At 42.5% G+C, this 13,022-nt stretch overlaps 2 protein-coding genes across 2 annotated transcripts; both read left to right on the plus strand.

Moving 5' to 3' along the window:
• The first annotated feature begins 968 nt into the window (after positions 1-968).
• LOC118077799 (angiogenin-2-like) lies at positions 969-2,891 on the plus strand. The gene is given in 3 exon segments (XM_035101525.3): positions 969-1,061; positions 2,201-2,362; positions 2,365-2,891. Coding segments are annotated over 2 exon segments (438 nt in total). The 5' UTR covers positions 969-1,061; positions 2,201-2,229; the 3' UTR covers positions 2,670-2,891.
• A 3,220-nt stretch (positions 2,892-6,111) lies between these two features.
• On the plus strand, positions 6,112-12,782 carry LOC148684014 (vomeronasal type-2 receptor 26-like). The gene is made up of 6 exons (XM_088654749.1): positions 6,112-6,149; positions 6,561-6,852; positions 7,162-8,010; positions 9,592-9,819; positions 10,699-10,825; positions 11,559-12,782. Exons 1-6 carry the CDS (start codon positions 6,112-6,114, stop codon positions 12,470-12,472), a joined length of 2,448 nt encoding a protein of 815 aa, XP_088510875.1. The 3' UTR covers positions 12,473-12,782.
• The last annotated feature ends 240 nt before the right edge of the window (positions 12,783-13,022 follow it).

Here is a 13,022-nt window from a genome sequence, read left to right on the forward strand (position 1 = left end):
TTTTTAATATATACTGGGAGTAGATCACAGTCTGTAGAGAATTGGATGTCCCTGTCCTAGTGTATTATGGAGACAACATAGCAGCCACTGAGAGCTACCAGGTGCACAACCAAAGAAAACCTTCTACAAAGCCAGTTTGTGGCTCCAGCTTCCATTTGGATGGAACCTTGCCTTCCACGCTGCTGAAGCTGCCCTGAAATAAGCCAGGTAGGAAAAACAGCATCTAAAGAAGAAGAAAACAAGGGTGTGTAGTAGTAGTAGTAGTAGTACTGTAGTAGTTGTAGTAGATGAAGTAGAACAAGCTCCCCACCCTCCATCATCACAGGTACTTATATATCCCAATCTCAGAAATGAGCCAAAGAGGGGGGAGTTAAATAGTATGAGGAGGCAAAGGGGGGGATGAGTTTAGCTCCCCTCAGCCATTTCCCATCTCCTTCTAAAATCTAGACCTCACCAGGCCCCAATTTTTAAAAATGAATAACGCAAGTGATTTCCACACTTTGGGTATTATGGAATTCTTGCCACATTGACTCATCTGCTATGGAGCGTCTTGCATGTGGCAGAGGATTCTGGGAAATATTCCAAGGCACTCTCTCCATTTATGAAGGATGCAGGCCAGTCTTGTTACAGGTCAACTTTGCACTACCTGAAGTGAGGGTGTGCCCTTGGAGCAGACACAGCACGCCCCTTCACTGAGACCTTTCAGTTTCAAAATAGAAGGTGGTGAAGGAAGTGCCCCTCCTGGATTTGGTTTTATCTCCAGATGGTAGACCTGTTCTTTGATTCTAGTTAAGTCTTTTTATTGTATTTAGAATATTTGCTTTTCCATCACCTTTCAAATAAATACCTAGGGACATTCATGCAATCAAACATGTGATTTTATGAGTATTTGAAGTACGCTCTTACTTTCTTCATCTGTACTCTATATGTATGTCTAAAAGGTTGAAATTCCTTCCTCATCCCCCCTGCCAAAGCTCCATATAAGAATTAAGGCAGCCAACTTGGGAGGCAGACTTGCCTATAGAAAGAGTTACCCATCAGCTCAACAGGACTGAATCTGGGTAAGTAGGAATTGGGGGTGGGGATGGAGAGAAATTCAGTTCAGTTTCCATTTAAAGGCAAACTTATTGAATTTGCACTATCTGAAACAATATGAGAGCCAAGACACAGACATCCTTTGAAATTTGTATCTCTTTGAATTTTTCAACATAGTTGAATTTCCCATTGAATATCTCCAGCTGTGTAAGATGGGTTAAGATCACTGGGGGGGGGCACACACCCTGATAATTCCAGTGATTTTTATTCAGGACATGCAAGGCCACCTCTGTCCTGCCTCTGCCACCTCCATATCTCTTTTTTTAATGGCTAATGCTAGTGGGCTACTCCGGGGCAGAGCAAGGGGGTGCTGTGGAGGCAGTGCACCCCAGGTGTCACCACTGAGGGGGGTGACCAAATGCTGGGCAGCACTCACCGCGGGGCCTGCATTGCACCCGAGCCACACATCTCTCCTGGGGGAGACACAGTGGCTTGAGCACCTGCAGGCCCTATGCTGCCCAAACAGTATGTCCACCGCTAGTCGCAGGCTCAGATTCATACCAGTGAGTCCCTTGCTCAGATCTCACTTCAGCCAGAAACTTAACTGAGCTTGTACAAATATCCTATCTTCTGGCCTCCTCTCCCTGACCTTCAACAATGTACTAAGCTTCTTCTTTTATAAACAAGAATGATGTTATACAAAGAAGTATACCAAGTTTTCTCATGTAATTTATACTTCACAAAAATAGCATAATAAATGTTGAAAAATATCTACAACATATGTTTCTTTATTAGTGGTGAATGTATAAATTCTTGGTTTATGAATTGGTTGAAGCAATTCGGAAGAAGAAGGGGGAGGGGGAGAGTGGTGAGTGGGGTGGGGTGGGGTGGGGTGGTTATGCTTCTATTATTCTACTACTTAGTGTTTTTTATAATAATAAAAATTAAATTGTGTATTAAACTTCTGTTATAAGATGCATAAGCAGCAATGTGACTGGTTTGTATTCACATGGCTAGATAGCATCCACCACAACATTTGTAGATAAGAATTTGCAAGGATATACAGCATTCATTTGAACTCCAAGATGTTTCACAAAGCACCCTCTGGTGGCAAATGGAAGGAAAGCATTCACACATCCACTTTACTTCCCCCCCCCCCCCCCAGGTATCTCTTTCAGGCGGCGGTCGCCCACGATGATGCGTTTCAAGGGATCTGGCCTTGGGCTCCTCACCTTTCTGGTGTCTGTTCTGGCACTGGGAGCCTACTGTGCACCTAGCTATCAGACATTCCTAAAAAAGCACTAAGTTAATCCCAAGAGCAGCGTTGGAAGTTTTGTGACGTCATGATGAAAAGAAGCGGGCTGGACAGACCATGCAAGGACGTGAACACCTTCATCCACGACACCACGAATAACATCAAAGATGTGTGCAATGATTCTGGAGGGAAGGATTACAGGAACGGGCTGAGGATCGCCCTCCGCCCCTTCACTGTCACCACCTGCAAGCACAAAGGTGGCTCAACTCGCCCACCTTGCAAATATTCCGATAACAAATCATCCAGATACATTGTCATTGCCTGTAATCAGAATAAAGAGCCTGTGCACTTCGAGGAAAACATCATTGTCACAGTGTAAGATTTTCAACGCCCAGATCCAAATATTCAGCTTTTAAACAATTATGCCATCCTTTGCAACTCCACGGAAAATCCCCCTTTGCTGCCATTCTGTCTAGCTCTGCTTTACTGCAATTAAAAAACAAACAAACAAAAAACCCTTACGTGGCAAACAAACATGCTTTGATTCTGTGAAAGCAGCAATGTCTGTTACTATTAAACTGAGGAGAAAGTTGCATAACAATTATCAGTGTTTAAATTCATTTCCTTTTCTTTTTCCTATTGCATCCAAGGGAGGGAATGTGGGTTGCAGTAATGCACTGTCCGAGATTTTCTTTCATGTTTCCACCCACATGGGTGGTAGGCTACAACCAAATCAAATCAAATCAAATCTTTATTACGGTTGTAGACCAGCGTAAGGAGGGAAGGGGACAATCATTTAAAATCTAAAAACATTTTGTTTTGTTTTGTTTTAAAAGGAGTTAAAACAGAAAGTATATATATAAAAGTCTATCAGAATCCAAAAGAAACTAAGAGAGTCTAAAAGAAGGGTTAGGAACATTAGACAAGAGTGAAAGAGCGTAAAAGGTTAGTATATATAAGACTATAGGTGTCAGTCTACAGAGCACTCTAATGGTCATTATATCTAGTTTGTGACACAGGTCATCATCCGACGAATTTTGAGCAATGCTATGCAGAATCTAGCAATGTATGTTGTAGCAGGATTGGTATCTGAGAGCAGCAGGGAGGTATAGAATTGTCCTGTGTGCCTTGGGTACCTATGCAGTAATGGTAAGATGAGGCTAGTATGAATGTCTCTATAATAAAGACACTGGAGAAGCACATGCTCTGTTGTTTCTATTTGTCCAGAGTCACAGGGGGCATTGTCTCTCCAGGTAAGCAATCTTCCTGTATCGGCCTTCAAGGACACCTGAAGGGTGGGCATGACATCGAGCCAAGGTAAAGGCCCTCTGGTGCTTAGGGACTACCCAGTTTAGCTAGATACACCATAGGGGGGCAGAGTATCTGGACTATTCGTTGGCAATAATAGTTGAGGTCCTGGCTAGATCCAATTGGTGTCTACAACACATTTTATGAGAGCAGGTAGGCTACAGCCATTTCCTGCCAGGAATTCTTCTGGAATTATACTACATGATGGCATACAGTTATTCAAAGTGAATCATTGTTGGTGGGACATAGTGTCTGCTGGGAGATGGATAGGAGGATTGTTGATTCTCATGACTGCAGCAAAACCAAGCATGAAAGGTATAGGAGTCAAATATTAGGATGGGGAGCTGTCACCACTGCCTTTCTCCTTTTTTCAATTTCCCCATCCCCCAAATGTCTAGATTTTCTCCTTCCATTTAACCCCCATCCATATGGTATTCACAATACAGAGCGCATATGGTTCAGCATTAATGTCTAGCAGCTTGGAATGCTTCCCCAAACAGGGCGGATCACAAAAAAGATCACAATATACAGGTTTAAAATAAAAATTAAAACAATACTGCAATAACGCCCCCGCCCATCCCCCAAAGAGCCACATTTTAAAGGGTAACAACTTTGCTTGTTCTGAGACTTGAGGACCTTAGCAAAACAAATACCTCACCCTGTAATTTTTATAATTATTGATCAGCATTACTACTATTAAATGTTCCTTGGCAAATCAGATGCCAGGCACAATAACAGTGACAGAAACAGCTCTTTCCAAATGTGATGGTTCTGTGTTGTACTCTATATAGTACTATATAGTGTTGTACACCTATATATATAGGTGCCTGTCCTATCAACTTAGGGAGTTGAATCAAGTTAGGGAGGTAGATTTGAGGCAGGTACATGCCTCCCTGTAGCCAAGTTTCCTTATAACTGCAGCCAAGACTGAAATGCTGTTGGTGACTATAGGTAAACATGATGGCTTCCAGTTCAGCCCAAGAATGGTTAGCGTGTCACCTGCTTTTCCTGCTGTTGCTGCTGCATTGTTCTTCTAGCAAGAGTTTGAGCTCTTGCAGATTGAGAAAAACCATTCAAACCAATTCATATGGTCCTCCAGCAGACATGATCATTGGTGAATTTATATCCATTACTCTGGCAAACTTCAGAATGGAGAAATTTATGGAGCACCCACAATCCTCTTCATATTCTGCTCAGTAAGTAGTTACCTATTTACAGGGAATTTTCTGTTGGGGCCACTGATTATTCATGACTTGATGAAATAAATGACTGCATCAGCTTCTATCTTCGGTTCTCCTGTCAGCCTTCACATGGTTCATTCAGATTCTTGTCCCACCACTTGAGTTAGCAGAAAGAAACTCATCATCAGTCTAAGGCACCATATGCGACCCAATCAAATCCCTCTACACCACAATGTTAACAATATTTTTCATAGTTGTCTTTCAGGTAGGATATTCATTCTTGTGCATAGCTGCCAAGTTATCCCTTTTTTTAAGGGATTTTCCATTATGCTGAATAGGCTTCCTCGCGAGAAAAGGGAAAACTTGGCAGCTATGTTCTTGTGAAAATAATTAAGAAGTACATATTCATAGTCGTTCAATACAAATTTGAACTTGCTTGAAATGCTATTCTACTCCCTCTCTCCCCAGTTCATTGTGGTGTTTCTGTATATGGATAGATGATATTTGGGATAACAGCCACACTGAAGTGGAACTACCTACAACTTAATATTCTTTTGAGATGATACCGAAAAATTCACCTTTTCATTATGAGTCTGATGAACTGCAGTTGCCTCCTTTTCCTTCAAAGAGCAAAGCCCAGCAGTAGGCTTGAAAGCTTGGGAAGAGGGACAGAATCCTGTTGAAATCCATGAGGATTCCAAAGTGCTTAAGTGTGGCTCCTAGATTCCCCCTGCTTTTTGCCCATATGAGCCCCATACACAACCCAGCTGAAGTTTCCAAGCTACTTCAAACCCATAGATGTTGCAACCCATCCCTATGCCCAAATTTCCTTGCACGTAAGCCTTGTTCGGTTCCATGGGCTTCGCTCCACACCCCAAACATCCATCAGCCTTTAGCCTTACAGGGCAAATCTATGCATGCCTACTCTAAGTAGTCACCACTGGGCTTAGTGGTGTTTACTGCCAGGTAAGTGGCTGCAGCCATATTGCAGCTTGAATTGGAATTGTGTGAAAGGCAGTTCCACAGAGCCCAATGGGATGCTTCCTTTCAAATATTCGGGCTCAAGGAGAGCTTTCCTTAACGCGTTTACATGGGAGGAAGCAATTTCCAAGGGAAGCTTGTGTGATTCACGATTATATGAATAATCGTTGAATACAAAAGGAAGAGGAAGGTTTATTTCTCAAACTTTTTTTAAAAAGGCAAGTATATCTATTAGGCTTATATTCAACCCTGCGAAAAAGACATTGTGTGTTAAAGCACACTGGTATACTAAATAGTTGTTTCCCAGGTTGAATTGAGAACACATTCCCATGAATACTTCATGGTTCAGAAATGGAAGGGAGGTGGTGGACAAAGAAGCAGAACAAGAGGTAAGCATGGACACTGCGTATTAGAAAGAGGCAAAGGATGGGTTGGGAACATGCAATCTAATTTACTCAGTATTTTATCCCACTGTCTTTGTGATTTTGAACCTAGTTAAATGGAAAAAGAATTAGACCTTGACTGAACATGGCAGGTTAACAGCTTTTTGTTCCTGGGTTTCCAACATCCAAACCCACCAATTCACCCACAGCACAACAATGGATCTCCTTGAATCTACCATTTACATACTGCACATAATCAAAATATCTGAGGAGATTGCTGTAGTATCATTAATTTGAATAAAATGATCTTTTCCTGCTGAAACATCCAAGTTAAATACATGCATGAATCAAAATGAAAACTTCAACACAGTTGTTTCTTTTCCATCATGTTTGCAGTCTTTCTTTGTCTCATTGCAGTGTGATCCCGAAAAACTACCAGCATGTTCTTGCCTTCATCTTTGCCATGGAAGAGATCAACAAGAATACCAAATTCTTATCCAACATCACACTGACACCAACATTTTATGAGAATGCTTTTAATCCTTTGCGATCTTGTTTCAACACTCTTGCTCTTCTTTCCATGGGACAACAAAATCCCCCCAATTACCACTGTAATGGGGAAGAAAAATTAATTGCCGTCGTTGGAGGGCTCACCTCCCAAGACTCCATGCAGATGGCCAATATATTAAACACCTACAAGATTCCACAGGTATGTGTGTAGATACAGAGATACAACCACAAGAGCAATCATACACATGAAAACCCCAAAAGAGCATCCAGGTTAGCTTTCAATCCCATTACATTATGTTTTCTACGCTTGTGTCAAGACTATGTTAAAGCCTCCTAGCTATGTATTGCCTACACTGCCTTCTGAATTAGCATTGGGATAATGCCAGGGGGGGGGGGTATACTTAGAAAGGTAAGAACAAGTGGCTAACCACCACAATACAGAAGTATTCTTTCTATGAACAAATAGATTGTCTCCAGATTCTTAAAAATATAATGCCTTTCACTTTAGCTCAGCTATGGCTCCTTGGATCCAGTGCTGAGTGACAAGAGGCTCTTCCCTTCCTTTTTCCAAATGGCCCCCAATGAAGCAGCTCAATATGATGGCATTGTGTGGCTACTCCGTAAGTTTGGGTGGAACTGGATTGGCCTCCTTGTTTCAGAAGATGACAGTGGAGAAACCTTCCTTCGTACGCTCAGACCAAGGCTTTTCCAGAATAATCTTTGCATTTCCTGGACACTGGTGATCCCACTTGTGACACTATGGTTACCTAACGAGCTCCTTCAACATAAATTGAGACCAATCATGTTTGCTCTCACACAGAGGCAAATGAATGTCATTCTTGTCTACGGAGACAGTCAGTCTCTAGAGGCTTTGAGACTGGTTTTAGTCTCCTGTGAGGTTTCGTCTAAGTACCCTCTGGAGAGGGTTTGGATTACAACAGCTCAATGGGATTTCACTGCCGTGCTGGTAGGAGAAAAATTCCCTTTGATATCCTTCAATGGCACTTTGACATTTACACTCCATTCAAATCCAGTTCCAGGGTTTCAGGACTTTCTACAGACCATAAATCCATGGCAGCCAAATCTTTATTTCATCCAGCAGTTCTGGGCCAGTGCATTCCTCTGTTCATTCCCAGATCACAATATAATGGTGACAACTCAGGAACACTGCACTGGGGAGGAGAAGCTGGAAAAACTCACTGGACCTGTGTTTGAAATGGAAATGTCCAGCCAGAGCTACACCATTTACAATGCCGTCCATGCAGTAGCGCATGCTCTCCATAGCATGTATTCATCAAGAGCCAAACAGAAAGTACTGGGTGAGAGATGGACGCAGCCAAAAGTTGAGTCCTGGCAGGTACTGTTAACTACTCTCCTCAATGTTAGAAGCACAGGTATTATTATTACTGATTTTTATGTTACACAGCTGAGACCTGGCATGGAGGAGAGGCCTTGGGGATTTTCCTTGGTTAGCTCTATCATTGGGAGGGACTTTATCTCTTATGCTTTGCACATTCAAACTCTTGAAATTAATCCATCACAGGATTCTCCTACTTGGGGCTGTACAAGGTTGAAACCTTGTATGTGTGCCCTGTAGCACTGTGGCAATTCAGAGTAGACAGTTCTGGGCTACAGAGACCAATGGTTTGACTCAGGACAAGGCAGTTGCATTTGTTAATGGGGAAGTACCCAGAATCTATGTCAAGCCGAAAAGCATACCAAGCCATGTCTCCAAGTACAGTGGTACCTCGGGTTACGAACTTAATTTGTCCCGGAGGTCCGTTCTTAACCCAGAAACGTTCTTGACCTGAGGCGTGCTTTCACTCATTGGGGCCCCCCACTGCCGCCACAACGCCGGTGCGCAATTTCCATTCTCATCCTGGGGCAAAGTTCACAACATGAGGCACTACTTCTGGGTTACCAGAGTTTGTAAACCATCGTGTTTGTAACCCGATGCCTTTGTAACCCAAGGTCCCACTATATTGGAACTGGAAAGGCTTACAGCTCAATGGCAGAGCATTTCCGTTCATTCAAAAGGTCCCATGTTCAACCCCTAGCATCTCAAGATCATGCTGGGAAAGACCCTGAAACCAGTGTAGAATAACAACCAGTGTAGAAATGACTGAACTATATAGAGCAATGATTTCACTCACTGTAAGGCAACTTTCTTTCTTTTTTTTTACTAATTTTTATTGGTTTTTATGATGTAATACAGAAAAGACAAAAGAATAAAAAGCAGAGACATACTATACATATCCATCCGCCTCTCCCCCCCCCCCCCAGGTCCCCTTCTGCCACAAGAGAATCCTGTGGGATGTTGAGAGTCGGAAGCAGTCCATATTATAGATGGGTTTGTCCTCGCCTCCCCCCCTGTCCCTAAGGCCTCCCCCTGCCACCAAGAGACCCCAGTGTAACAAGGCAGAATGAGGGTTGGCATCCTCCATCTAGTTAATTAAATCCCTTTGAATGAAATTCAAAGAAAGAAAGAAAGAAAAATGAAGAATAAACAAAAATAAAATAAAACTAAAAAAGGAGAAGAAAAACATACAAAAAAATAATAATAGAAAATGAAATATCCATTTCAAAATTCTTATTTTATGAAACCTAATTTTTTGGTGACTTCCTCAAATCCCTTCTTCCTGGTTTTCATAATTTCCAAATAGCAATTACAGCGAATTCCTTACTCATAAATTCCATTCTTATTCTAAAAAATAATCTAACATTCCTCCTTCTTCCTGCCCCCTCCCCATAGGTCCCCTTCTGCCACTAGGTACACCCATGAGAGGTGACAGTCCAAAGGAGGTTCTAGTAAGGCAACTTTCAATGTCCTATAACATACTGATGAATAGTAGTAAAAAGCCAAAGGTCCAACTGCCAAATGGAAAAGAGAGAGCATATTAGCCTACAAGGTCTGATTCTTTTCCCCCTTGCAATCTAGCTCCACTCCTTCCTGAAGAACCTCCACTTCAACAACAGTGCTGGGGAAGAAATCTCTTTTAATGAGAAGGGGCAGCAGGCAGGTGGCTATGATCTCCTCAACTTGGTAACATTTCCCAATGAGTCTTTCCAGAGAGTCCGAGTGGGGAGGGTGGACCCACAGGCACCCCCAGGAAAAGAGTTCACAGTGGATGGAAGTGCCATTGCATGGAATCCCAAGTTCAAGCAGGTAGGTGGGACTATTTCTTGTTTTAATCATCATCTTTTATGAGAAGATCAAGGGATCGAGGAAAACAGAAGTGGTGTCAAAGGAGAAGGGTGAAGAGGCAAGCTCTGGTACTCAATGATGAAGTACTATTTTTGTTACTTTGTTACGTTGTTCAAATTTGTTGATCCAGAAATAGTAATAGTTTGAAGCTAATTTGGAGCTCAGGGTTGAAGAACAATGTCTTTCTGAGTAAGGAATTGGCAGGTGTTTAGGGCTCTTGAAAAGGGACTGTGGTGTTCCAAAATGCTTTTTTGGCAACAATCTTTGTTTGAGACTCCGTCCCGCCACGATGGGAGCCCAGATAGGGAAAAAATTGTCTTCTACCACCTGAAGTGTGTGATCACTAATGTTGATGGATGGAGTGCTGGTGATATCCTGTGCTGGGATGTTGGTCTCCATTAGGCTGATGAAAGAATCCAAAACCTTAAGGAAGGTGCTGATTAGCAATGTAAGTAACATCTGCCTGCATTGTATGTTTTAATCTGCAGGTTCAAGTACACTAAGTAAAAATTAATTCTTATTTAAACTTTAAAAGAGAGTGTCTCCAGAAGGGATTCAGCCTTGGATTATGAGGAATCAATCTATCAAGAAGGAGAAGCTTGGCAGGGGCTTCTCTTTGCCATTCAGACATGTGCTGGGCTGGCCAAATGGTTAGGTGACAACAACAAAGCATCTTTATCAGGGAGCCTGATAATTGGCCAGGGAGCAAATGCTTGACAGTCATCTGCTAATTTCAGTCCTGTGACCTTTCTGCTGAAAAGTGGACATAGATGACAATAAGATTTATGTAGAGAAGCAACATTATTCCATTCAAAACCCCTTGCGTGTCATTACCCTTAGATGCTGCCCATTTCCACCTGTGTTGAGAGCTGCCACCCTGGACAGAGTATGTTTGCTCAGCAGGGAAAGCAAATGTGTTGCTATGACTGTGTTCAGTGCCCTAAAGGGAGGATTTCAGTCCAGAAGGGTAAGTGAAGGAACCCAAGTCAACTGGATTTCCCATCTTCCTCTCCAACACAGACATTCATGTCTTAGTCTTATTATGTCTGCTTATTTTCTGTCATGGATCCCAAGCACATGTGTTTATATGTTGCTGATACATATTCTCCTATCCTCTCCCTCCCATTTGGACAGACGCTCAAGAATATATTGTGTGAAATAAAGTTCACATGGGATTAAACACCACTGAAATCAGGATGAAATCCATCTGGATAGAAATGGTTAGGATTCCACTCTGAAAATTTCCTTTTCCCACCATTTAATCCGCAGCCAATAAATTTTCTTCTTAAGTTATTAACAAGTAGTGAATACTTTTCTCTCTTGTATCCACACAGTTTCAATCCTTAGGAGCATTATTTCTTGTCAAATATAGATTGTCTTGATGACAGGCTACCTGGCTGTTTGATCCACTCCCAAGCTCCATTGCAGGAAGTGTAAAAACAGAAACACGTAGGCTTCAAGCCTTGAAATGCAAAGACATGGGGCTGGATGCAGAGATAGATATTGGTTAAGGGGGAAAGACTGAAATCAATATGAATGGATTTATTAGTACAGCTGAGATGCTCAGATAGGAACCATCACTTAGTTGAAAAATTAGGCTTTGGCTCATCAGCTCAATAATGTGTTCAATGTATTGCACTACCAATAATATGAATAATCATCACTTCCAGAAATGCTAAAAGCATGCTTCTCATTTTCAGATGCAGATCAGTGTGAAAAATGCCCAGATGATCACTACCCAAATGCCTTTCAGAACCAATGTATTCCGAAAAAAATAAGCTACCTATCCTATGAGGAGCCATTGGGGGCAAGTCTGGCTTCCTTGGCTCTCCTTCTTTCGCTGATCACAGTTGTTGTGATGGGGACCTTCGGTCTGCACTGGAACACTCCCATTGTCAAAGCCAACAACTGGGGCATCACCTGCACCTTGCTCTCTTCTCTGCTTCTCTGCTTCCTCTGCTCCTTCTTATTCATTGGCAGGCCTACAAAGGTGACCTGTGTCTTGAGGCAAACCGTCTTTGGCATCGTCTTCTCCATTGCTGTTGCTTGTGTGTTAGCCAAAACCCTCACTGTGGTTTTGGCATTCATGGTGACCAAGCCTGGAAGCACCCTAAGGAAATGGCTTGGGAAGAGGCTGGCAGGATCCCTTATCACCTTCTGCTCTCTCATTCAAGCTGGCATCTGTGTTGGGTGGCTGGCATCCTCTCCCCCATTCCCAGAGTTTGACCTGCACTCCCAGGATGGGCAAATCATAGTGCAGTGCAATGAAGGCTCAGACATCATGTTCCACCTTATTCTTGGCTACATGGGTCTTTTGGCCATTGTGAGCTTCTCTGTGGCTTTCTTTGCCAGGAAGTTGCCTGATACTTTCAATGAAGCCAAGTTGATTACCTTCAGCATGCTGGTCTTCTGCAGTGTTTGGCTGTCCTTTGTCCCCACTTATCTGAGCACCAAAGGGAAATACATGGTGGCTGTGGAGATCTTCTCCATCTTGGCCTCTACTGCTGGCTTACTGGGTTGCATCTTCCTCCCCAAAATCTACATCATTTTACTTAGGCCTGAGATGAACAGTAAAGAGAGATTAGTAAGGAAGAAGGATGACCAGAGAAGGTGAAAGAGATGGCATTAGCCAGGGACCTTATGTTGTGGCAAGGAGATGCTATTTCCTTTGCTTTTAACTTTTTCTCCTTATGCCAGCATTTCCCAAACTTGGGTATCCAGCTGTTTCACAACTAGCACTGCTAGCTATAGATGTTTGAAATTGTAGTCCAAAAACAGCTGGAGAACCAAGTTGGATGCTGTGAGAATATTTTCTGTGTTCCTGTAAAAAAAATATTCAGACCAGAAACCCTACTTACACACACACTAGATACTCTTTATTTAAAAAACAATAACAACTATCTCTAACCCAGTGAGTGTCATCCTTCTGTGCCATCCAAAGTCTTCATGGTTGCATACATGGCTCTCTTCTCTCTGTATTGCCTTCACAACTCTCTTAAGATTGTTGACTTAATCTTTGTTTTTTGGCCTACCTTTCTATACGCCCAGAACACAAACTAAGGAGAACAGAATGTGAAATACTGTTACTTACAGGAGTCTTGAAGCTACGAACATGAGTTTGACCAAACTGCGGGAGGCAGTGCAAGACAGGAGTGCCTGGCGTG

Source organism: Zootoca vivipara, chromosome 12 (genome assembly GCF_965207765.1).
Source record: "Zootoca vivipara chromosome 12, rZooViv2.hap1.1, whole genome shotgun sequence".
NCBI classification, from domain to species: Eukaryota; Metazoa; Chordata; class Lepidosauria; order Squamata; family Lacertidae; genus Zootoca; species Zootoca vivipara.